Raw genomic sequence first — 25,560 nt, 5'->3', positions numbered from 1 at the left:
TATGATAGCAACCCCTGCTTGTTTTCTAGACCCATTTTCTTGAAACACTATTTTCTAACCTTTTACCCTAAGATAGTATCCATCCTTTGTAGAAAGGTGAGTTTCTTGGAGGCAACAAATTGAAGGATCCTACTGTTTAACCCAGTCTGAAAACCTATGTCTTTTGGTTGGGACATTGAGGCCATTGATATTAAGAGTTATTATTGAAAGGTATGCATTTATTTTTGCCATTTTTCTGGTTCCATTTCCCATTACTTATAGGTGCTTGGTATCACAGATACATGAGCCACTTTGTATCCAGCTTTAAAGCCTTACATAGATGAGGGGAAAATGAACCTAAGCTGGCAGGCTTTGAAAACAAGTGCTTTTAACCATTGAGTAACCTCCCCAGATCCTGTAGAATTTTTTTGTTTTATTTTTGAGACAGGGTCTCACTCTATCCAAGGATAACCTGAGGCTCCCCAGGCTGGTCTCAAATTCACAACATTCCTCCTACTGTAGCCTCCTGAGTGCCAGGAATAAAGGAGTGTGCCACTACACATAGTTCCTGCAGAAAGTTTTTAATGTACCCCAAATTAGAGTGCTGTTAAGAAACCTTATGGACTCATCACCTGTCCCAGTGGTTATCACACTAACTTAGCTAGTTTCATCTGTGTGCCCACTCCCTACTCCATACTTGCTAGGTTTTTTAAAGCAAATCTTGACTATCTTGTTATTTCATCCATACGTACATTTTATGTACCTCTAAAAGAACTTCATTTTTCTTTTCTTTTCTTTTCTTTTCTTTTCTTTTCTTTTCTTTTCTTTTCTTTTCTTTTCTTTTTTTTAAGGTAGGGCCTTGCTCTAGCTCCTGGCCTGGAATTCACTATGTAGTCTCAAGCTGGCCTTGAACTCATTGCAATCTATCTATCTCTGCCTCCCAAGTACTGGGATAAAGGCATGCACCACCATGCCCAGCTAAGTACTTCATTTTTAACATAACCATCATATCATTATTGTACTAAAAATTAATAGTTTTTTCATCAATTTCCCCAAATGTCCCATACTTCTTTTTTAAACTGTTGCTTAATTTGAATAAAGGTCTTAAAAATGTTCACACATGATATTTAGTTGATAGTGGTTTTACTGTACAACCTGCCAACTCCCATCATATTTTAAGCATATATATTTCTCTTGTTTCTCCTATTTCTTGTAAGTTGGTACTAAGATCTAGAAGCTTGATAGGTTAGATTTGATTGGGAATGGGAGTTACCTTCAAGTGAGGCTGTATGTTTCCAAAGGGTAGAAACGGTGACTGTTTGGTGGGTCCAGGCAGTGTCAGCATGGTTAATTCTTAGAATAGCCAACTTAGAATGGTGGTTTATGGCCATGGCCGTACATGAGAATTGCCTGCACAGTTTGTAAAACTCATTAAAGTTGAGGTTGAACATTTTGTTGTTGTTGTTTTCCAAGGTAGGATCTTGCTCTAGGCCAGGCTGACCTGGAATTCACTAGGATGGCATCAAATTCACAGCAATTCTCCTACTTCTGCCTCCTGAGCGCTGGGCTTAAAGATGTGCACCACCACACCTGGCTTGAGGTTGAACTTTAAAATAACTTCAACCGGACTCTGTGGGATTGAAGCCTTTACATAGGCAATGTGTTTTAAAAGCTCCCTAAATGATCCTGATATTCAGCCAAGGTCAAATCCATTGTTTTTGAAAGAGTCACATTTAAATTCTTTTATGCCTTTGCTATTGATTTTCTAGATTAGCTGATGTTCTACTAAATGATAGATTTATTGGATTTATATTTTTAAAAAAATCACTTTCATCAACTAGTTGGTTTCCAAAACTGAAGTTTGAACAGGATTAGCAAGATAAATTTTTACTTCTATCCTGCTACTTCCTAGCTTTCAAAATAATGCATTTCATCCTTTAAAGGTGACTTATAAGTTCTTTTCTTAAAAAAAAAATGCTGTTTTGAATGAGTAGATTTTAACATTCAAAAGTTTTTTTTAAATGTATCAGAGATCCCTTTTAGCTCCTTGACATTTCTCCTCGAAGCTCTAACATGTCTTCTGCTAATGTCTCTGAATTAAAAGATAGACCTGATGTTGAATCTCAGCTGTACAGCTCTACCATTTGCTAGATTGGTAACTTTGGGCAAGTTACTTCCACTTGTTTCCTTATTCTTTAGATGAGGATAATAATTCTGTAAGAGTTGGGTGGCTCACTTCTTAGGTGGCCCAGAAGTTCTCAAGGTTTAGCATGGACAGGCCTCTATCTTGGCAACCCTATTTAGGCAGGCAAACTTGGGTAGTTTGTTAAAGAGATTAAGTGATATAATATATGTAAAATGCTTTGTATGTAGCAGGTTGACAACAGATACAAACTGCTTCTCTATAATCACTTTATAATCTGGATTTCCACCCACTCCGAGATTTTGAGAAGAAAATCCTAAAACTGTAGTTAGGTGATAGGCATGTGGTACCCTTTTGAGAAACAATGTGAGTTGTGCTATTTTCTGACCTATTAGATCTTGAAATATTTTGCCTGGGAACATTCATTTGAAGACCAAGTCTACAATCTTCGGAAGAAAGAGCTCAAAAACTTAAGGAGTTTTGGTCAGCGGCAGGCCCTTATGATATTGCTTCTACAGTTAGCTCCAGTCCTGGTGAGTAACAATGGATTTGGTGGATTTGGCAGGACAGCTTCCTGTAACGGTAGGTCTGTCCTTGACAAATTCCCAGTACCTATGGGCCAGATCCCAAAGTTCAAGGAGCTACCCTTACCTCGTCATCATCCCTACGTCGTGCCCCCAGCTCTAGTTCCATCTGTTAGGTACTGTTTGGTAATGGTAGCCCCAGAGCACATTTTCAGGATGTTTATAATGAATATGGTTTCCAAGAATTACCTGCATAGGATGACTTCTTCTTTTCTTGTGGGCTGAGGAATGTACAGCTAGAAAGAGCCAAAAGGACCAAACTTTGATTCTACCAATTAATTAATTGACTTTGTTAACTCAGGCCAAATATTTTTTCCACCGCTGGGCTCACTTTGCTCACTGGAAATATGAAGCGGTTGGGATAACATTCTTTCAACTTCAATATACAATGTTGCTGAAATTGTTAGTGCAAGGCTGCTTAGACCTTTTTAGTAATAAACTGTTCACACCCTTGTTCTTTCCAGGTGTCTGTGGTCACATTTTCTGTTTATGTTCTGGTGGACAGCAACAATATTTTGGATGCAGAAAAGGCTTTCACCTCCATCACCCTCTTCAATATTCTCCGCTTCCCTCTGACCATGCTTCCCATGGTGGTCTCGTTCATCCTCCAGGTACATAGAACCACCACTACTAACTACTTGGCTCTGGTTAAATACCTGACAATCCAGAATTGCTGGCTTGCTATATCCCATGTCTTGTTTCTGCTGGTGAACCTAATCAAAGATCTCTCTAGTCTCTGGAGACCAATGATTTGATCTTACTGAAATCACAAGCTATCTGAGTCCATTTATCTGACTATAAAATGAGGACAATCATCCCAACCTCACCTAAGGCACTTAGGGAGACTGTTGTGGCTAGCCCTGGTCTAAATCCTTTTCTGAGACTGGTTTCTCCTATGTCTTCCTAGAGCTCTTGAGGTGTTGACATAGCATAGTTAGATATGACACAAAAGTAGAGAAAATTCTCTTTTCATGAACCTATGTGGTGGTAAACTTGGGAGCTTCAAGCTATCAAAGAGTTTGGAGTTCAGGAAGCCTTGGATATGCCAGAGGCGATGTCTAGCTTCTGCAAACTGAACATATTCACTGAGATGGACCAGGGACTAGACCTCAGGAGAGAGTTTAAAAGGCAGGTTGCAGACTGATGACAGGGCCAGACTGAGAAGGGGAGGGTGTGGCCTGCGTGACATGAATGACTAGGTCAAGCCATAAGGACTGTGATCTAGGAAAAGGCCTCCCGGTGCAGTAGGGTATTAATAAAAGGCCAGTGTTGAAAGAACATGCTCTTTTAGATACAGTTTATTGTAGACATAACAAAAACCAAGCCAGCAAAGGTGTTTGCTCTTTGCATTTCTTGTCCCACAGTAGAACGCTGAGCCAAAAAGGGACAGATGATAATGAAACACGGGAAGCAGGACATTCTGCTTCTGGGGAGTTGATCCTTGTAGCAGCTAAGCAGCTCTGTACTCTGCAGTTGTACCCTAAGGAAGGAACAGGTAGGAAGTACTCCATCGGAGGCCGATCACTGTGAGAAGATAGGAAGGCCTTGAGAAACATCCATTGTAGATGTGTCTTGAAAACCTCCCCTAGTTCTCACGGCAGCTTCAGGGTGTTTTGCCAACACTTAGGTCAGCTGCAACTCAAGCTTTGACCAAGTCCTCTGTAGAAGATCCCCAGTAGCAGAGCAATTAGGATACTAGGTGAAACATGAAGGCATAGACTCAGTTAAATAAAGACAAGACAGGGGCCCAGTTACCAGGAGCAGGTAGAAGTTAGGGTTCTCTCATAGAAGAAGATAGGGGATAGTTTTTGGAAATAAATTTCAAAGACTGTAGAGAAGGAGCAGTAGTTCTGAACACCCCAAGCTCTCTGAGGGTCTGAAACAGTGTCTTGATTTTCCTCTGTCCAGTGTGGGATGGCATCCTGGGCTGAGGTACGGTGGGATGTCTTCCAGGGCTTCAATATGGCTGATTTCTGTGGTGGTTAGGAAGCTCTACTTGTGGCAAAAATCATGGCTGATGGCAAAGTGAGGGTCCTTTCCGTCACTGTAATTGGTGCTGAATGTATTGTTCTTGGGGTGCTTTGTGTCCTTCTCTAGGCCAGTGTTTCTACAGAGCGGCTAGAGAAGTACTTGGGAGGGGATGACTTGGACACATCTGCCATTCGCCATGTCTGCAATTTTGGTAAACAAATGTAGAAGTTTTTTCCCCCAAATTATTTCCAGTGCTGGCACCATGAGTTTGAAATTCAAGGGCTTTAGCCGCAGCAAACTGACCAAAAGGAAGAGTTAGGGAATCTGTCTTGAGTTGTTGCTTGTATAACAAGCCTACTGCTTTAGATCACATTACATTTCCACCGAGAGAAAAATCACTTATGTAGGTTGCTATGCAAAGTTGGAATAGCTATTCTGAAAATAAGCAAGGAAATCTGCAAAGGAGCTAGAAAGCAGAAGTCAGGATGAGGCCAAGTATGTAGAATTAGGAAGGTAACACGGAGCAGAAAAAAAATAAAATAAAATAAAGCCATCCACAGCCAGAGTGATCCAGCCTGGATCCAGCATGGGGTAGGTTTATTTAAGAAGTTGGAACTTGCTGGGTGCGGTCGCACACACCTTTAATCCTGCACTCTGGACTCTGGAAGCAGAGGTAGGAGGATCGCCTCGAGTTCTAGGCCACCCTGAGACTACAGAGTGAATTCCAGGTCAGCCTGAGCTAGAGTGAGACTCTACCTCGAAAAAACAAAACAAAAAAAGAAGATGGAACTCATATAAGGGCGATAAGATAACAGAGGGCCTGGCAATATTCCCAGGGAATATGTAGATCAGGAATCTGGGATACCATGCTAGGCTTCTGAATTTAAAAAGAAAGATGCAGGCCACTTCTAGAATCTTCTTGGGAGCTTTGCCTCCTTTTAGCATATGTGAAACACCTAACAGAGATGATCTTATAGGCTGGTAGAGGAAGCAGAGACACATGCAAGCTGAGGAGGGGCTGACAGACGTGACTAAAAGAGAGAGATTTTTTCTTTAACAGATAAAGCTGTGCAGTTTTCTGAGGCCTCTTTTACCTGGGACCGGGACTTGGAAACCACGATCCAAGAGTGAGTTGTTTCCTTGCTATCGTGCTCTCTTTTAGGATTCTGCTGGCCTGGCCTGCTCTCAGGACATTACACATAGTAGGACATGGGAAGCACATTATGTGTTGTGTTTAGTTAGATGTCAGTGCAGGCTAAACCCTAGAGGCATGAGCTGATGGCAGAGATCTGGAACCTCTTTCCCGACTACATGGGCCACCTGATTTCTGCTGTTGGCCTGTAACTTTCCAGCTGAGAAACCCAGAATGCATTTGCTCCCAAGATACAGATGGAGGTAGCATGAAGTTGTCAGGTGGTTTTTGTCTTTGGAAATAGTAGAGGATATGCTTAAGAACCTCAATTTTGAATATAGCTTTTCTCCCCAGCCTAGACAATCAGAACTTCTTATATAAAATTCAATTTCAGAGCTGGGTGTACTGGTGCACACCTGTAATCTCAGCACTTGGGAGGCTGAAGCATGAGGATCACAAGTTTGAGGCAAGCCTAGATTATATAGCAAGACTCTGTCTCCAAAAAAAATCAATTTCAGATCTGAAATTTTATGTCAAAATAGCCTATTCCCATACCCCAGCCCATCAATCACTTCGTGTGCTGTAAGCCAGCCTATTCTTGCACACTGCTGCACATAAGATACCTCGTAAGGCTTGTGTATAACAATATATGCAACTCACCTGGGGCTGACTCCATAGTACATTTAATAACTATAGAAGTCAGAGAGAAAGGCAGGAAGTCATGAGAGAGAGAAGATAGGTTGTAAAGAAAGAAAGGCATGCCTACCGGTGTTCTTTGTGGTGTACTCAGAGGATGAATTGCATGTAGTGTTATTAGCCAAAAAGTCTCAACTTCCCAACCCAAAAGCTTTCCTTTGCACAGAGGAAATTGGACATTGTTCCTATTTCATTGATACGGTCTGGAAGAAGTCCAGCTCTATGAGTAGATTCAGAAAGACCATGAACAGGTTCCTAATGTTATAGATGTTTTTAGGGACTCAAATAATCAAGTTGACACACCTAGTCCCAACACGCAACCCTCCCCATCCAAAGAAGGCAGCTCTTCAGATATAGGGAATCTGCTTTTGGCAAGTATTACTCATAGATAAATTTATTTGAGAGATATTGAGTAATAATAAGTAACATAATTAGTCATTAAACAACTCCTAATTTGGAAGCAAAGTCCAACTGATTGTTAGTTTAAAAACAAATAACCTTAGTCCAGAGAAAGTGACCTTCCAGAATTGTCTAACCCAGCAGTGTTAGAGTTGGAACCTGAACTGTGCCAGGTCTCCAGGCTTTGCTGGGGTCAATGGTTGGTCCTAAGAACCTTTTCTGTTGCAAAGGTACATTTGGAACAAACAGGATTTAGATGAATTGATAAACTAGAGATTCTTTTTTTTTTTGGAAGTAGGGTCTTGCTCTAACCCAGGTTGACCTGGAATTCAGGCCACTCAGGCCATTCAAGGTGGCCTTGAACTCATGGCAATCCTCCTACTCCTGCCTCCCAAGTGCTGGGATTAAAGGCGTGAGCCACCACACCTGGCTAGAGATCAGTCTTTAACCTCTTGGGACTTAAATCAAAGAAGCATTTTGGGGACTTATATAAATTTTTCAGCATTGAGAGACTATTACCTAGTAATAGACTTCATGGGAAGTCAGAGAATTGGCTTGAACTACTACCTCCCCATTTCTTCAAAATTATTTCTCTTTCAGTGTGAACTTGGACATTTTGCCAGGCCAATTGGTAGCTGTGGTAGGCACTGTGGGCTCTGGAAAATCTTCTTTGATGTCAGCTATGCTGGGAGAAATGGAACATGTCCATGGGCACATCACCATCAAGGTAGGGGGGTACAATGGCGACTTCTGGCTCTCAAAGGTGAGCCTCCTCGTGCTGTTTCCTCACTTGGAGCATCTGCCTCATCCTGGGCTTATACAATCAAACTCTGAGGGTGGACCTAAGAATCTGCATTTTTAATGAGCTATTCCTGTGATTCATGTATGCACACTCTGTTGACTACGATGTTTTCCTTCAAAGTGTAGGCACTTCTGCTTTCTATCTATGCCCTTCTGAAAATCTCAGATTCTGAAAAATTATGAAGTGAAAATAAAAGGACCTAGGAAAAAGTTGTGATAGATCACTAAAAACTTTATAACATGAGTGCCAACAAAAACAATTCCAGTAATGACAATAATAAAACCAGTGCTGCTATAAAGCAATAGTGACAGCTACACCTAACATCATAGTTAGTCTTGGACCTTCTCCTCCTCCTTTTGTTCTTCCTCTTCCTCTTCCTCCTCCTGTTTTTTTCTCCTCCCCCCCCCCCAACTACTAAGGATTGCACTCAGTGTCTTGCACAGATCAGGCAGTGTACTGCCACTGAAATGTAATATCCCAGCACTCTTTTTGCTTTAGATTTTGAGACAGGATGGCATTAAACATGCTCTGTAGCTCAGGCGAACCTCCTGCCTCAGCTTCTAAGGAGCTGGGGTTGTAGGCCCGTGCCACTATGCTACGCTTATTTCCTTCTTTGGAGTCAGATCTTTGCATGTAATTGCTTCTAATATAAGAAGATAGCATAGAATGTTGACTGCATCAACCATGATTTGTTTAAAAAAATAGAAAAAATATTTCATGGCATCTCTATTTGTACTTTAAACTTCACCGGAAAGGAAGTTATAGGTAATTTTCAATCATTAAAGTAGCTACTATTGGGCTGGAGAGATGGCTTGCACTTGCCTGTGAAGCCTAAGGACCCCGATTCAAGGCTCGATTCCCCAGGACCCACGTTAGCCAGATGTACAAGGGGGCGCATGTATCTGGAGTTCGTTTGCAGTGGCTGGAGGCCCTGGCGCGCCCATTCTGTCTCCCTCTCTCTATCTGCCTCTTTCTCTGTTGCTCTCAAATAAATAAATGAAAATGAACAAAAAAAAATTTTTTTTAAGTAGCTACTATTTACACCAGAAGGAGATTTTCAGCTTTCCCCCTTAAGATCTTCATACATTGCTAAGGATTTCTTTTTTTAATTATAAGAAACCTTGTACCTGATTGCTTTACACTGACTTGATTGGAAAAGTTTTAAAAAGCAGCTTTTCTTCTACAATATGCTGACATCATTCCCTTATTTACCAATCTCTTATGAGCCAATGTGCATTTTCAAAAAGCATGAACTTAGCCAAGACCTTGTCTCCTGACTCCCTCCTGTGGGGAAGCTTTTCATTGCTAACTCACAACTGCATTTTTTTTTCCAACACAAGCATTTGTCAGCCTCCGTCTCTTTGGATATAACCTGTTTTGTGCTTTTATTCCACACTCTTAGTTTTTGCTTCCTACAGAGGCATTCTCTTATATTCATTCTAGCCAACCAATTGGATTTGATGACAACTTTGTTCTAGAAGCAACATGTATACTCATTTTCTGATGTTCAGGATCATGACAAGAAAATGATAGTCTAAAAAGGGTCCAGGGTGCTTAATGGTGATGAGGACATTGGTCAGTGCAGCGAGTGTGAACATGTTGATAAATACCAGATGCTTCCTGACATATAGTTCTTCAAACCTAAGCCGTACTTGCTCCTTGCCCCCTAATTCTTCAGCCTTCATTTCTGTAAGTATAATTGTCATGTGGTCTGATGATTTTCCATTTAGGGTACTACAGCCTATGTCCCCCAGCAGGCCTGGATTCAGAACGGCACCATAAAGGACAACATCCTTTTTGGATCTGAATTTAATGAAAAGAGGTATCAGCAAGTTCTAGAAGCCTGTGCTCTCCTCCCAGACTTGGAAATACTGCCTGGAGGAGACTTGGCTGAGATTGGAGAGAAGGTACTGGGGACAACAAGGGACCTTAAGGGGAAAAACATTGAATAAAAAAAATGATAGCAAAGAAGTATGTAGGAGTGACATAGTTGGCAAATACTTTTCGCCACACACACGCAAAATATGTTTGTACTGGCCATATATTTTGCACAAATAATTCTAAATGTTGAACTTTGTACCTGGAAGCAAATGCAGGAATCTAAATTGAAGTTAATGAGGCAAAGTAGCCAAGACAATAAGTTTAACAGTGAATGGTCCAAAGTAGACTTGTATTGTTAAGTGCCTTTTGAAAAGTCATTTTTATGCCAGGTGTGATAGTGCATGCATTTAATCCCAGCACTCAAGAGGCCTACATAGGAGGATTGCTGTGAGTTTGAGGACAGCCTGAAGCTACATAGTGAACTCCAGGTCAGCCTGGGCTAGGGCGAGACCCTACTTTGAAAAACCAAAAAGAAAGTCAGTTATATTTATTTTTTTGTGTGTGTATGTATGTGTGTTGGCACATACATGTAGAAGCCAGAGTCAACCTCAGTTGTTCCCCTCCTTACTTTTTTGTTTGTTTGTTTTTGTTTTTGTTTTTTCAAGGTAGGGTTTCACTCTAGCCCAGGCTGACCTGGAATTCACTATGGAGTCTCAGGGTGGCCTTGAACTCATGGCAATCCTCCTACCTCTGCCTCCAAGTGCTGGGATTAAAGGTGTGCACCACCACACCCGGCTTCCCCCTTACTTTTTGATACAGAGTTTCATTGAACTTGGAGTTCACCAGTTTGGCTACACTAACCAGCCAGACCTAGGGATCCTTCTGTCTGCACCTGGGATTACAGAAGCCTGCCACCATGCCCAGATTTTATGTGTGTGTTGGGGATACAAACTCAAATCCTCAAGCTTGTATGCCAAGCACTTTACCCATCACCTTTGCAGCCCTTAAATGGCTATTGTAAAAATAAATTTAAAAAAAATTTTTAAATTATTTATTAGAGGTGGGAGGGAGAATGGGCCTCTAGCCACTGCAAACAAACTCCAGATTCTTATACCACCATGTGCATCTGATGTATATGGAACCTGGAGAATTCAACCTGGGTCCTTGGGCTTTGAAGGTTGTAAACACCTTAACCACTAAGCCATCTCTCCAGCCCCTTGTAAAGATAAATTTTAATAATTATATTAAATCCATTGTGTAGAGATGCTATAAGTATTGCTTAACAGAACTTATTTTCTTTTCCAGGGCATAAATCTCAGTGGTGGTCAGAAGCAGCGAGTCAGCTTGGCCAGAGCTACCTATCAAAATTCAGACATCTACATTCTAGATGACCCCCTGTCAGCTGTGGATGCTCATGTAGGAAAACACATTTTCAATAAGGTCTTTGGCCCCAGTGGCATGTTGAATGGCAAGGTGAGAATTACTCCAAGTGATGAAGATGGGGTGGGGGGGCACAGGGCTTGGGGATCACACACATCTCCCAGAACAGTTATTGCTCTGAAGCAGATTTTCTGTCCCATGAAGGCTTCCATCATGAGGTCATGCCTTATACTTGAAACTCGTTAATTTGAGGTTTATTTTGTGGCTCTGTCATGATACCTCTTAGGATGACTGGTTGTGATAAAGGAGATTATATATAATATAATGTCTTTGTTCCTCTGTGGATAACAGCATCTTCCTTAGCAGGGAACAGGGAGGTTCTAACTATGTTTGGCCTGTTTGCTTCAAGATTTTTTTTTTTGACTGCTGCTAGCCAGAAGATGGCAGCCTGGATGAGACATGGGTTGCTATTCCACTGAGGCCCTTTGCCTCTACCCTGGGTCAATGGATTAGCAGGAATTCACAGTCCCTCATCTTATTAGTCCTGCCTTCCAGCATTAAGGCCTTCTTGATTTCATCCATTCATGAACTGAAATCCACCTTTGCCAAGTGTGGTGCAAAACTATGACATGAATAGTTAGAAAGGTTTGGTCCTTGTTATTGTAGCTCACAATCAAATGGGAATGCATACAGAAAAAAAAATAGTGTTATAGTGCTAGAGATATTTTAACAGTAGTGTGTGTAAATGACAGTTGAAACATTGGAAGAATACCTATGTCTTACCAAGGTACAGGGGAAAGGAAAAAGAAGGGATGACTCTAAGTGGAGACATAAGGACTAAATATCTCCTATATATTCCGGATAAGAAGGATCTAGATTGTTGGGCTGTGAAATAAACAGAAAAATCAATGGGCTTGGGTCATCTCTCCAAAATCCCATCACAATCCTGTGTCTTTTAATTCAACTTCATTGTTGAGCCATGTGTTTGTCTCTCTGAGTTGAGTCTCTGCCTCAGTGGCCAATAGACAAGGATATAGGGGGTATCAGGCCTGTAACACTAGGAAGGGCCTGGATTAAAAACAGTCTTGTCCCACAGTGTGTCAAACACGCTGAAAGGTCTGGACACTTCTTTTTTGTACAGCTGATCAGCTGGTAAATGAAAAGCTGGTAAGTTCAAAGGGGCCATAAGCCAGAGTCTTCCTCTAGTGCTTAGTTCAAGCTTCAGATGTCCATGGAGGACAGTGTGTGTAGGAGAAATCTCACTGTTATGATAAGGAAAAAAACAACTGTGAGTAGATCCATGACTATAGGGTTGGGTCAGGTTTTACGTTGAGGTGGTGGGAAATAAAAGGGAAATAGAATAGGCCAAGTGGTCAGGGTCGCATTTTGAAACAAAATGCCACTGTGAATTGACATCTTTGTATTCTTTCTTAAAGACAATCCAGGCAAGATCATGGGCATGGGATAATCAGAACAGCTTCCTGTTATTTTCACAGACTCGCATCTTGGTCACACATAGCATTCACTTTCTCCCCCAAGTGGATGAGATTGTAGTTCTGGGAAATGGCACCATCTTGGAGAAAGGATCCTATCATGATCTGCTGGCCAAGAAAGGAGTGTTTGCTAAGAATATGAAGACATTCCTGAATCATTCAGGTCCTGAAGGGGAGGCCACAGGTATGTAAGGAGGGCAGGAACAACATAGAATGTGGGGACTGAGTGGGAAAGGTAAGCCAGTATCTACATCTTGAACTCTTTAGTATCCTAGGAGAAGTTCAAACTCCATTATTCTGTGTTTTGTGTCTCTATAAAGAAACACAGAAATTAAAACTCTGTGTCTGGGCCAAACTGGTGGCTTGTTCTACCTACCTCTGACATGTAATCAAAGGTGATGCTTTGGAGTATACAACTGAAGGTTTGAGTGGGTAACCTTTCACTGACAGGAAAAAAAAACAAAACAAAACAAAAAACACCAGTGGAGCAAAGGGCCCTCTTCTAGGGGTGCTATGTTTCTAATGGTTTAAGTCACATATTCCACCCCAGCTTTCTCAAATCTATTAAATCCTGGGCAGCTGTATAGACTGACAATTTAAAATTTTTTTTTTAATTAACAACTTCTGTGATTGTAAACAATATCCTATGGTAATGTCTTCCCTCCCCCCCACTTTCCCCTTTGAAACTCCACTCTCCACCATATCCCCTCCCCCTCTCAATCAGTCTCTCTTTTATTTTGATGTTATGATCTTTTCCTCCTAGTATGATGTTCTTGTGTTGGTAGTGTCAGGCACTGTGAGGTCATGGACATCCAGGCCATTTTGTGTCTGAGGAGAGCATGTTGTAAGGAGTTCTACCCTTCCTTTGGCTCTTATATTCTTTCTGCCACCTCTTCCGCAATAGACCTTGAGCCTTGGAAGGTGTGATAGAGATATTGCAGTACTGAGCACTCCTGTCACTTCCAGCACCATGATGCCTTCTGAGTCATCCCAAAGTCACTGCCATCTGAAAAGAGAATGTTCTCTACCAAAAGTGAGAGTAGCATTAATATATGGGCATGAACATTAAGAGAAGTGCGTACTGGGAAGTTTGATGAGCATAGCATATACATTTAGCCAGACATCAGCAGACATTACACCCCAAGGGCTCATGACTACCCCTGTCTTAAGTTTTCAGTATCAGGGATATATTCTCTCCCATGGAGTGGGCCTCCAGTCCAATTAGAGGGCAGCTGGTTTCCACCATGACAGATGTGCCACTATTGCACCCATTGGCTCGTTTGGCCTGGCTGGCCAAATATAAGGTTTGTAGTGTCCACTGTTGAGTATCTTAACTGGTGATTTCTGTCTCTCTCATTGAACTGCATGCAGAATGGCTTCTTCTAGCTTTCTGTCAGCTGGAAGACTGACAAATTTTTGGCAAGCTTTATTAAAATAATCCTGATTAATGCACAAAAAAAATGACTGGGCGTTTGAACCAGAAAAAAATACCATAGCGATTGTATAGTCTCACAAGATACTCTAGAAACAGCCTCTAAACATCGCTTGATTGGGTTCAGTGGTTGTCCCATCAGCAGTAGAGCCATGTTTACTGTGACTCTTCTCAAGGACCTGCCAACAGTAGTGCTAGGCATAGCTTCAGATGGTGGTCATCAGCAAGAATTCAGGACTGAGAAATGAGAGCTGGAAGGACATTCCAGAAATCACTAAGATGAGAGAATAGCTACAAGTGGAAGCATATTTTGTCTGTGAAATCAAGATATATGATTATCTTAAACCTGCTTGAAGAAGCACAGGGTGTGTGGGGGGGAATCCCTAACCCAAGAATCACAAGCTTGATGGACAGGACTGAAGCAAAGACCAAGGCAATGAGGGTGGCAGGGGCCAGGGCAGGGGATTAGGAAGCAACACAAAGGGCAGAGTTAGAAATTTCCATCAGTGTTTCCATGCTCCCAGTATGACCTCGAGAAAATAAAAGACAGTCTCTTGCTTGGTTTGGGGAATAAAGGTCTCAAGACAAACCTGGTGTGCTAATTATAAATAGTTATTCTAATTTTCCTAAATCTGAGTTCCTGGACTCTGTCATAAAGCCCTGTGGATGAATGGTCCCCTTTGAAGAGGCCTGTCTTTTATACACCAAGTACACTTTGCAAAACAATCTGGTAAACATTGAGAAAACATTTCTGAGCAGTTGCATAATCTTCAAGTCTAGCTTGTTATTTTGTTGATTCTGGGACATGGAACTTACTGAAATGAGAGGAGGGCAAGGTAATTTATGTTGACATTGGCTCAGTGTTCTCATTTCCTAATTAGCTGTTATGATAAAGCACCACAAAGTGGATATTGTACTTCTGGAAACCAAAAGACCACAACTAAGTTTCCAGCAGGACTTTTTCCTTCTTAAGGTTCTAAGGAAGCATTTACTTGAGTTGAGGCCTCTCTCCGAGTTTCTGGTGGTCAGTGGACAGTATGTGTGGTGGCTGTCTGTCATTGTTTCTTCGGTTGGTTTACTTTCCTGAACTAATCCTGTTAAGTCTGTGGTCTTAGTCATGCATGGCCACTGAAGTCTGATCAGCTGGTGTACTGGTCAGCTGATAAGACAGAGTTACTTCAATGCCTGGTATTGGTAAGTCTCTCAGCCTTTGCCCATAAGTTCTATATATGTGTTGGGCATGTCCTCAACACAGAAGCAATTTACATCTCTGCCTTAGGTATTGCTTCTTGCATGCACAGAGCCTCAAGGTCAGCCCAAAGTGAATAACCAGGGTCTTCTCTACTCTTCCCTGGGCATGGACAGTTCTATACATGTATAAGGCATCCTAGATTGTGAGGAACACATCAGATATCAAAGCCCTACATAGGCATCTCATTCCTCAGCCATTCCTGGTTTGGGTCAGCTTCTCAATTGTCTCAACTGCTCTATTACTGTTGGCAGCAGTGATGTAAAGCAGGCACTATCAATTGTTAGAACAAGCTCTGAGACTGGGCTGGAGAGATGGCTTAGTGGTTAAGGTGAACTATCTCTGAGATAGATCAAAGAAAAAAGCCCTGTGAGTAGGGTTGTTCAGAGAATGCCATGTGACTGGGATACTGGCAGTTACCAGGGATGAGGTTTGGGGTGGGGGTAGTTCTAAACCCACTCCGTGGCTTTAAGTCGCTGCTAGGCTACTGGTTTTCATGGCCACTGTGGTTTTTACAGCTGTTGGTCTTCAAAGCTGTAGCAGCTAAGGAGAAGAGGAATGGAAACAGAGCAAGGTGCGCCATCACAGTTGTCCTGCTGTTACCAAAATTCAGCCATTTATAAAAATAATTCTTGGGCTGGAGAGATGGCTTAGCGGTTAAGCGCTTGCCTGTGAAGCCTAAGGACCCTGGTTCGAGGCTCGGTTCCCCAGGTCCCACGTTAGCCAGATGCACAAGGGGGCGCACGCGTCTGGAGTTCGTTTGCAGAGGCTGGAGGCCCTGGCGCGCCCATTCTCTCTCTCCCTCTATCTGTCTTTCTCTCTGTGTCTGTCGCTCTCAAATAAATAAATAAAAAATTAAAAAATTAAAAAAATTTATAAAAATAATTCTTGAATTGTTCAAACCTTGGGTTGGTTTCAGAGTTTTTTGTTTTGTCTTGTTTTTTCAAGGTAGGGTCTCACTAGTCCAGGCTGACCTGGAATTCACTATGCAGTCTCATGGTGGCCTTGAACTCACAGGTGATCCTCTTACCTCTGCCTCCCGAGTACTGAGATTAAAAAGTTGTGTGCCACCATGCCTGGCATGATTTCAGACTTTTTAGAAAGGTTTATTTTTATGACGTTTTCCTACAGTATTCTTATTGCCTTTTTATCTTTCAAATACTTTTACATATCTATTTACTTATTGAGAAAGAGAGAGCAGGAGAGAGAGAGAGAATGAATATGGGTACACCAGAGCCTCTTGCCACTGCTAATGAACTCCAGATGCAGGCACCGCTTCGTGCATGTGGTTTTCCATGGGTATGAGGGAACTGAACTTGGGCCAGTGGCTTTGCAAGCAAGCATCTTTAACTGTTGAGGCCTTTTCAGAGGAGTAAATTTCTGGAGATCCTTGTTCTACCACTTCCACTGATGCCTATGTTATATTTTAAGAGAAAAAAAAATTTTTTTGAGCCAAGCCCAACAGACTGGCCTTTTTTTATTCGGGGGAGGGGGAGGGAATTGGCACATCGGGGCCTCAGCCACGGTAATTGGACTCCAGACGTGTGCGCCACCTTGTGTGCATGTGCAGCCTTGTGCACTGTGTTTCCCTTTGTGCATCTGGCTTATGTGGGATCTGAAGAGTCAAACATGGGTCCTTGGGCTTTGCAGACAGCACTTTAACCACTAATCAATCTCTCCAGCCCCCATGCTATATTTTATACTTTTGACTTTTATTTTCAGGGCATGTCTTTTAATTGCTTTCAATTAATGAAAGTTTATTTAAAAAACTTAAGATTCAACTTAGTGTTTTCAATTTACAATCATCTCTTTTGTCGGTTCCAGGAATAATGACTCTTCTGTTTATTCCCTGTAGTTCCTACAAGGGTTTTCTTGCTTCAAAGGAACTTACCAGTTTCTTGGAGTTTTCTTCTTCTTTTGACAGTTTCTATTCCAGCGGGATATTAACCCATCCTAACTTTATTTAGGCATTTATTGGTAAGAGTATGTACTAATAGCTAGTATTTATGGGTTCAAATATTCTAACATCTCTTCATATCTGATATCTTTTGCTGAAGCCTTTACTTCATAGTGTGTGAGCCCTCTGTTTTCCTTCCCTGACTTCTAACATGTCTCCTTAGTCAATGATGACAGTGAGGAAGAAGATGACTGCGGGTTGGTACCCACTATGGAGGAGCTCCCTGAGGACGCAGCTTCCTTAAACATGAGAAGAGAGAACAGCCTTCGTCGAACAATGAGCCGCAGGTAGACCGTGCATCCGGCTGGCAGCTCTTATTGCTTCCTGGTTTCCACTCAATCTTTCTTTTTTCCTGAGAGGATGGATCCCACATACATGCCCATCCCTTGTTTCCTTGTATGTGTAGGGCCTCTGTCAGTTTCCCAGGGCCATATGCCCTGAAATGTCCTTTGATGCCAGCAGAGAGATTAAACATCTGCTCATAAGACCCTTGGGAAGCATATACATGCTTAGAGAAGTTTTCCCTTCTCTGCCTTAGCTCTAGGTCCAGTGGCAAGCATCTGAAGTCCCTGAAAAACTCCTTGAAAATTCAGGACGTGAAAGCATTGAAGGAGAAGGAAGACTTAGTAGTGAAAGGACAAAAACTAATTAAGAAGGAATTTGTGGAAACTGGAAAGGTAAGCCACACACACACACACACACACACACACTCACAAAATGTACATTTGTGGTAATACAAGGCTTGGAATCTGAATTTTTTAAAATTAGTTTAAACTTGAAAACATATCTATCTATAGCTGGGACATGTTCCATTCCTTTTCAAATCTTCAAATTCATTATTAAAATGATGGAAGAAACTGGGACTTTCCATAATTCTATGAAGGATGACGTATTTCCTGTGATTAAACTTTGTTGTGCTTTATTCTACTCTGATGTATGTAGAATAACAAAACTACTTTAAGATGCAATTATAGGAACCAAGAAGCACAGGTATATCAGACCAGGCATATACAACCTAAACTAATGAAATATAAAACCATGACTTCCAAGGTCTGCAGTAAAACTTGACCTTTCCCACCCTGTTTTAATGCATTCTCTTAATTATATCTAGATGCTTTTTAATGTAACCCAATGGCTGTTTAGCCTGAATCATATTTTAGCATTGACATCCTGGCCTTGTGCAGAAATGGTGACCACAGACTTGTTTTGCTTCCTACTGATAATTTTTACATGGGATTTTATTTCTCCTTGTAGTTGGTTTTCTATGTAATTCCTCGCCAAAGCCATAGGACATCCTACTGATGTTGTTTGGGCTTTACAGGTGAAGCTGTCCATCTACCTGAAATATCTACAAGCAGTAGGATGGTGTTCGATATTCTTCATCATCTTCATCTTTATAATGAATTCTATTGCTTTCATTGGATCCAACTTCTGGCTGAGTTCTTGGACCAGTGACTCTGAAATTTTCAACAGCACTAACTACCCAGCCTCTCAAAGGGACATGAGAATTGGGGTCTTTGGAGCTCTGGGGCTAGCACAAGGTATGTCTGATGCCTGTACCAGCTGTTATGGGAGCCATCTGGGCCATGTACTTTTCTTATACTCAGGACAGCATTTGCTGTTTTGTCCTGGGCATAAAGCTTCAGAAAATATTCCTTAAAATGCATAGTATTGGCAGTACTGTTTTATTTCCAGGTATAAGTGTGTTTATTGCAAGTTTCTGGAGTGTCTATTCTTTTATCCATGCATCCAAAATTTTGCACAGACAACTGCTGAATAACATCCTTCGGGCACCCATGAGTTTTTTTGACACAACCCCCACGGGCCGGATTGTGAACAGATTTTCTGGTGTAAGTATCTCAAGGGCTATACAGTCTATACAGTGATGTGTTCAGATACTGAGGACCTTTCATTTTTGAGTATTTTAGCTTTATTTATTTAGTTGTTTGTTTGAGAGAAAGAGTAAATAGGGGCATCCCAGGGATTTCTTACAGCTGCAAACAAATTCTAGACACATGAGCCACTTTGTGCATCTGGCTTTTTTGTTGTTGTTTTGTTTTTTATCTTATTTATTTGAGACAGAGAGAGAAAAAATGGGCATGCTGAGGTCTTCAGCCACTGCAGATGAACTCCAGATGCATGTGCTACCTTGTGCATCTGGCATACATGGGTCCTGGAAAAGTGAACCTGGGTTCTTTGGCTTTGTAGGCAAGTGCCTTAACAGCTAAGCCATCTCTCCAGCCCTGCTTGTTTGGTTTTTGAGGTAGAGTTTTGCCCTAGCCCAGGCTGACTTGGAATTCACTATGTAGTCTCAGGCTAGCCTGGAACTCACAACAACCCTCCTACCTCAGCCTCCTGAGTGCTGGGATTAAAGGTGTGCACCACCACGCCCAGCTGCATCTGATTTATGTGAGTATGAGGCATAAGGCTTTGTAAGCAAGCACTTTGAACTGATGAGCTATCTCCCAACTCCTAGGATCTTTCATTATTAATAGGAAGGAATTCTCATATATACACCAACATTTGTTTCCCAACATTGATTGAGTATCTGTTCAAACAAGCAATTTCTTTCTTCCAAACCTGGACATAGTTAGCATAGCATATTCTTTTTTTAAAATATTTTATTTTATTTATTTAAGAGAGAGGGAGAGAGAAAGAGAATGGGCACATCAGAGTCTCTAGCTACTGCAAACAAACTCCAGACACATGTGCCACCATGTGTATCTGGCTTATGTGGGTACTGGTGAATCGAACCCAAGTCCCTAGGTTTCACAGGCAAGCACCTTAACTGCTAAGCCATCTCTCCAGCTCAACATGGTATATTCTGATGTAACTTTGGAAAAGATAGATTACACTCAGAAGTCAATCCTGACTCAGAAGTCTCTTGGGCCGGGTGTGGTGGCACATGCCTTTAATCCCAGCTCTCAGGAGGCAGAGGTAGGAGGATCACCATAGTGAATTCTAGGTCAGCCTGGGTTAGAGTGAGACCCTACCTTGAAAAAAAAAAGTCTCTTGGAAGACTGCAATCCATGACAAAATTTAGGAAATCCCAAAAATAACTTGGATTCATCTTAGTATTCATATATTACTAGTAATAGAATTGATTTGATCTTTTGTGAAAGTTAGGCAAGAGCAATAACCAAGATATAAAATAGGCTTCCTGAATATGTCCCAAATTATCCATCCATCCATTAATTTTCTTTTTTACTGACTCATTCCATATGGCATGAAGGCAATATGACCCATCTATCACCTCTGTATTCCTGGGTTGGTACACTGGCCAGCCAGAGGGTCACATTCAACCCCACTTCCCTTTCCCCTTGTTATGCTTGGCAGAGGAAACAACTTCCCAGTAAAGGATGGTTCTTCAACCAAAAATAGGTGACAAGGTTTGTAGATTGGAGCTTGGTAATAAATGTATGCTGAGTACCTGTTGTGTGCCAGACTCTATAGTAGTTACTTAATAAAGTTAAGACCCGGGCTGGAGAGATGGCTTAGCAGTTAAGGCACTTGCCTGCAAAGCCTAAGGACTCATGTTCAACTCTCCAGATCCCACATAAGCCAGATGCACAAAGGTGAGGCAAGCACAAGGTCACACATGCCCACTAGGTGGCAGAAGTGTCTGGAGTTTGATTTCAGTGGCTGAGACCCTGGTGTGCCAATTCTCTCTCTCTCTCTCTCTCTCTCTCTCTCAAACAAAACAAATATATAAAGTTAAGACCTATGTAAACTGAATTGGTTTGGTTATGGGAGGAATTACCTGGAAGACTATTCATTTCCAATAACTGTGAATGATTTAATGAAGATGAATGAGAAGAGTGAAAATTTTTGCTAGATCTACTGAAGCACATGAAAAAGTATTGCCATATATATTTGGAAAAATTGGGGAAAATAAATTACAGAGGTAAAATGAGCTATTGAGGTAAGCAGGACAATCTATTACAAATGGACGGTTTGAAAAGATTAAACCAAGGAGTTGCTGGGAACACAAGATCAGATTCCAGGCAGAAACTAGGAAAATTCAGGCTGTCTTAGGAATGCGTTGGTCTGCCACTGCTCCCATCATCTTCTAGGATATTTCCACCATGGATGATATCCTCCCTCAGACCTTGCGCAACTGGATTGTGTGCTTCCTGGCCATAGTCAGCACCCTTGTCATGATCTGCATAGCCACCCCTGTCTTCACCATCATCATCATTCCTCTTGGCATTATTTACGTGTCTGTTCAGGTAGGTTTGGGAGCAGCTAGGTCTCCCCTCCTCTCTGCTTATAGAAGCACTGAGACTAGTCCTTAGTGTTGCTTGTTAGTCGTTCCTCTGCAGCATCTCTAAATACTTGGGAGAGCTCAGGTCTAAAGCTAAAAATTGTCAGGATCAGTTAGTATACAGTTCACAAGTTGATATACACCTGACCCTAAACTGTCCCCCAGACACTTAAGTGGAACACATAATATGTATGTATGCATGTATGTATGTATATATATTTTTGATTTTTCGAGGTAGCATCTCACTCTAGCTCAGGCTGACCTGGAATTCACTATGTAGTCTCAGGCTGGCCTCAAACTCATGGCGATCCTCCTACCTCTGCATCCCAAGTGCTGGGATTAAAGGCATGCATCACTGTGCCCGGCTTACATAATATTTTTTGATACAAGACTATTTTGAAGGATGAGGCACTTGCCTAGCAGAAAGAGGGGAGTGAGAGGGAGGGAGAGAGTGAGATTACACCCGCTAACCCCACATAGAGCACCACTGATAGACGAAGGTACAATTGAGCCAAAGACCAACTTCAGGAACCTGTGAGTTACTTACAGAGCATGGGCAAGGAGTGCTTCACACGAGCATAGGTGGTCCCCAGGCAGCCACATCATCAGAAAATATCAGCCCCAGGCTGGAGGGATGGTTTAGTGGTTAAGGCATTTGCCTGCAAGGCCCAAGGACCCAGGTTCTGTCTGTATTTAGTTCTATCCAGCTTCAGTTCTTACACCCTCATCATTTTGCATCCCTCCAGAACTATCTTCACATCATCAAAATACAGTTTTAGTCACTCAACTTGTTCTGTTCTTAACTTATACCCAAGCCTCAATATTTCTTTCTCTGGGAGCTGGAGAGATGGCTTAGCAGTTAAGGCACTTGCCCACAAAGCCAAAGGACCCAGGTTTGATTCCCCAGTACCCACATGAAGCCAGATGCATAAAGTGGCACATGCATATGGAGTTCATTCGCAGTGGCTGGAGGCCCTGTCACACTCCTTCTCCCTCTCTCCTTGCAAAGAAATAAATAAAAATATGTTTTAAAAGAAACATTCCTTTCAACCAGGTGTGGTGGCACATGCCTTTAATCCCAGCACTAAGGAGGCAGAAGTAAGAGGATCACTGTGAGTTTGAGGCCATCCTGAGACTACATAGTGAATTCCAGGTCATCCTGGGCTAGAGCGAGACCCTACCTTGGAAAACCCATATATATCTTCATTTCTCTGGCCATTTCCTGCTCATTCTCCCTTTACATTCCCATTGGGTGCCAGCATCCTTCACAAAATTTTGCTGGTGACTATTTAGTCAGTACAGAAACTGCCATTTGGACACATATGCAAACTTGGAGGAAGAATATGGACTCGGCTGACAAAAGTCTTCCTGGGGTTTAGAAACTAAGACCTATAAAGCTACAGCATAGTCTCTTTGCTTTTATCTTCCTCTGTTCCCCACTGTTCTCTTCCCCTCATCATCCTTCTAGCCCGACATGACACTGCAGGATTCCATCTGATTCACATGTGTGCTGTGGCCGTCAAGTGACAAATGTGTCATGGCCAGAAAGGAAGAAAGATATACCATTTTCCACATGATTGTGTGGCCCACTGACTCTGCTTTTTGTATTCAGGTATTTTATGTGGCTACTTCCCGCCAGCTGAGACGACTGGATTCCATCACTAGGTCTCCAATCTACTCTCACTTCAGTGAGACTGTAACAGGTCTAACTGTCATCCGTGCCTTTGAGCACCAGCAGCGATTTCTAACACACAGTGAGACGGTGATGGACACCAACCAGAAGTGCATCTTTGCCTGGATTTCCTCCAACAGGTATAGCTCTTAGTATTTCCTCAAATGTGTGCTTCGGGGTTCTTCATGTTTGGCATGCTGTGGGAGGGCAGGCACGGCCAGTGTGCAAAACTTGCTCAGGACATGCTCTCCTGTCACGTGTAAGAAGAGAGGTGAAAGTGTGAGCTCTGGAGCCAGGCTGGTTTTTTCTGCCAGCTCTGCATTTATCAAGGGATGTAAATTTCTAAGGAAAATCCCCTGCCTTGGTTTTTGCAATTGGTAGAATATAAGCTATCTTACAGAGTTGTGGGAGAAGCCATACAGTTGGGAGCATTTGATGACCCAGGTGACATACACATACTAGGTAAAGTGAACACTTTGGCTTTCTGAGAATTGATACAATATTCTCCATATGCATGGTCTTCTTTTAAGAATGATCAATGACCAGAGATCAGAGAGAGGAGATTGGCAAATTTTTAACTGGAAGTACTGCTAACAAAAAATAAAAAGTTCAAGGATAGAAAGATGGCTCAGCAGTTAAAGGTGCTTGCTTACAAAGCTTGATGGTCTGAGTTCAGTTCCTCAGGACCCATATAAGGCTAGATGTATAAAGTGGTGTGGTGGTTTGATTCAGGTGTCCCTCATAAACTTAGGTGTTCTGAATGCTAGGTTCCCAGCTGATGGAGATTTGGGAATTAATGCCTCCTGGAGGGAGTGTATTGTTGGGGGCCGGCTTATGGGTATTAAAGCCAGTTTCCCCTTGCCAGTGTTTGGCACACCCTCCTGTTGCTGTGGTCCACCTTATGTTGGCCAGGGGGTGATGTCCACCTTCTGCTCATGCCATCGTTTTCCCCTGCCATCGTGGAGCTTCTCCTCGAGCCTTTAAGCCAAAATAAATCTCTTTTTCCCAGAAGCTGCTCTTTGTTGGGTGATTTCTACCAGCAATGTGAACTGGACTGCAACAAGTAGCATATGCATTTGGAGTTTGTTTGCCCTAGCATGTCTGTTCACCCTCTCTTTCATTCTGTTTCTCATACTTTCTCTCTGCCTGCAAATAAATAAATAAATAATTTAAAAATAAATAAAAACTTCACATGAGATAAGTCCCTGAGTAGGATGAGCAAGCAGTGGTCTATCCTTATAAGAAGTTCTTTTTAAAAAAAAATTCTTTTCAGGGCTGGAGAGATGCTCAGCAGTTAAGGTGCTTGCCTATAAAGCCTAATGACAAGAGTCTGATTCCCCAGTGCCCATATAAAGCCAGGTGCACAAGGTGGCACATGTGTCTAGAGTTCATTTGCAGTGGCTAGAGGCCCTGGTGCAACCATTCTCTCTCTTCCTCTTTCACTTTAAGAAAAAAAATCAGAATAAAAAAATTTTATCTGTGAGCAAATCAAAAGTGGGAAGGAGAGAGAGAGAGAGAGAGAGAGAATATGAACACGCCAGGGCCTCTTGCCACTGCAAATGAACTCCAGATGCATGTGCCACTTTGTGCAACTAACTTTATATGGGTACTGGGGAATTGAACCCCAGGACAATAGTCTTTGCAAGCAAGCACCTTTAACCATCAAGCCATCTCCTCAGCCCAAGAAGGCCTCTTAAGGAAGGAAAAATTCTTCAGTGACTTCCAGAATACCTGAAGATATTCAGGGCAGACTGATGGTGGTTCAGGGTTATTTGGAACACTGAGAGACCAGAGGTTTGATTTCTTCGAGACTTTCCAAGGAGGAAAAGGCATATTTTTAAATCCTATTGGATCCCATTTTAAAGTGCGTATAATATTTATCTGAACACACATTAGAATTTCGGTGCAAACTTATTTAAATACATTTTATTTGGGAAAGTCAATTTTTTATTAACTATGAACCTTTACTCTTCAGCTCTCTACAAAAACCCTAGGTGCCTCCTTGAGGTCAGTTCACACCTACCTCCCATCTACTGCTAGCTTTTCTCCACTTGGACAAATACAGAAATTACACAGTACCTTCCTAGTGCTTGTTTTCTTTTCTTTTCTTTTTTAACTATACATATAGATTCATTGCAACAATGTGTCCTTGCAATGATCAAAAGAAATCATTGGCATCATTCTCTTAAAATGCTTGAAACCCTGAGTCAGAATCTCCTAGTGAAAGGTCTAGATATCTTTTTATATAAATTTGTAACATATTTTTAATAGTTGTCCAAGGTCATATATAAAAAAATCATATAATTTGGCAACTTTGGGAATTAATTGCACAGTAGGATTTCCTTAGTTCAGTAAACTCTGGACCTTTAAAAGGTTAGGTTATTTGTTTCCTTAAAAACTTTTTATTTATTTATTTTCATTTTTTTTTTGAGGTAGGGTCTCACTCTAACCCAGAATGACCTGGAATTTACTATGTAGTCTCAGGGTGGCCTTGAACTCATGGCGATTCTCCTACCTCTGCCTCCTGAGTGCTGGGATTAAAGGTGTGTGCCACCACGCCCAGCAATTTAATGGATTTTTTTTTTT

General features: G+C 41.8%; 1 protein-coding gene across 2 annotated transcripts in view; it reads left to right on the top strand.

Annotated features, from left to right (window-relative positions):
* The window catches only part of Abcc2 (ATP binding cassette subfamily C member 2), an 84,233-nt gene that overhangs the window by 48,045 nt on the left and 10,628 nt on the right, over nucleotides 1-25,560 (top strand). Inside the window, exons 12-25 of one of the 2 annotated variants that reach the window (XM_045156078.1) lie at nucleotides 2,518-2,655; nucleotides 3,171-3,317; nucleotides 4,804-4,888; nucleotides 5,738-5,804; nucleotides 7,505-7,631; nucleotides 9,464-9,613; nucleotides 10,833-11,000; nucleotides 12,404-12,584; nucleotides 17,202-17,325; nucleotides 17,577-17,715; nucleotides 18,360-18,579; nucleotides 18,734-18,888; nucleotides 21,112-21,267; nucleotides 22,915-23,114. In XM_045156078.1, coding sequence (XP_045012013.1) covers nucleotides 2,518-2,655; nucleotides 3,171-3,317; nucleotides 4,804-4,888; nucleotides 5,738-5,804; nucleotides 7,505-7,631; nucleotides 9,464-9,613; nucleotides 10,833-11,000; nucleotides 12,404-12,584; nucleotides 17,202-17,325; nucleotides 17,577-17,715; nucleotides 18,360-18,579; nucleotides 18,734-18,888; nucleotides 21,112-21,267; nucleotides 22,915-23,114 — 2,057 coding nt within the window. Of the gene's footprint in view, nucleotides 1-2,517; nucleotides 2,656-3,170; nucleotides 3,318-4,803; nucleotides 4,889-5,737; nucleotides 5,805-7,504; nucleotides 7,632-9,436; nucleotides 9,614-10,832; nucleotides 11,001-12,403; nucleotides 12,585-17,201; nucleotides 17,326-17,576; nucleotides 17,716-18,359; nucleotides 18,580-18,733; nucleotides 18,889-21,111; nucleotides 21,268-22,914; nucleotides 23,115-25,560 lie in introns of both variants that reach the window. The other variant, XM_012951524.2, reaches the window with a different exon arrangement.

This window comes from Jaculus jaculus, chromosome 1 (genome assembly GCF_020740685.1).
Source record: "Jaculus jaculus isolate mJacJac1 chromosome 1, mJacJac1.mat.Y.cur, whole genome shotgun sequence".
NCBI classification, from domain to species: Eukaryota; Metazoa; Chordata; class Mammalia; order Rodentia; family Dipodidae; genus Jaculus; species Jaculus jaculus.
Note: the sequence above shows the minus strand (reverse complement) of the source record. Positions and strands in the feature narration are given on the sequence as shown.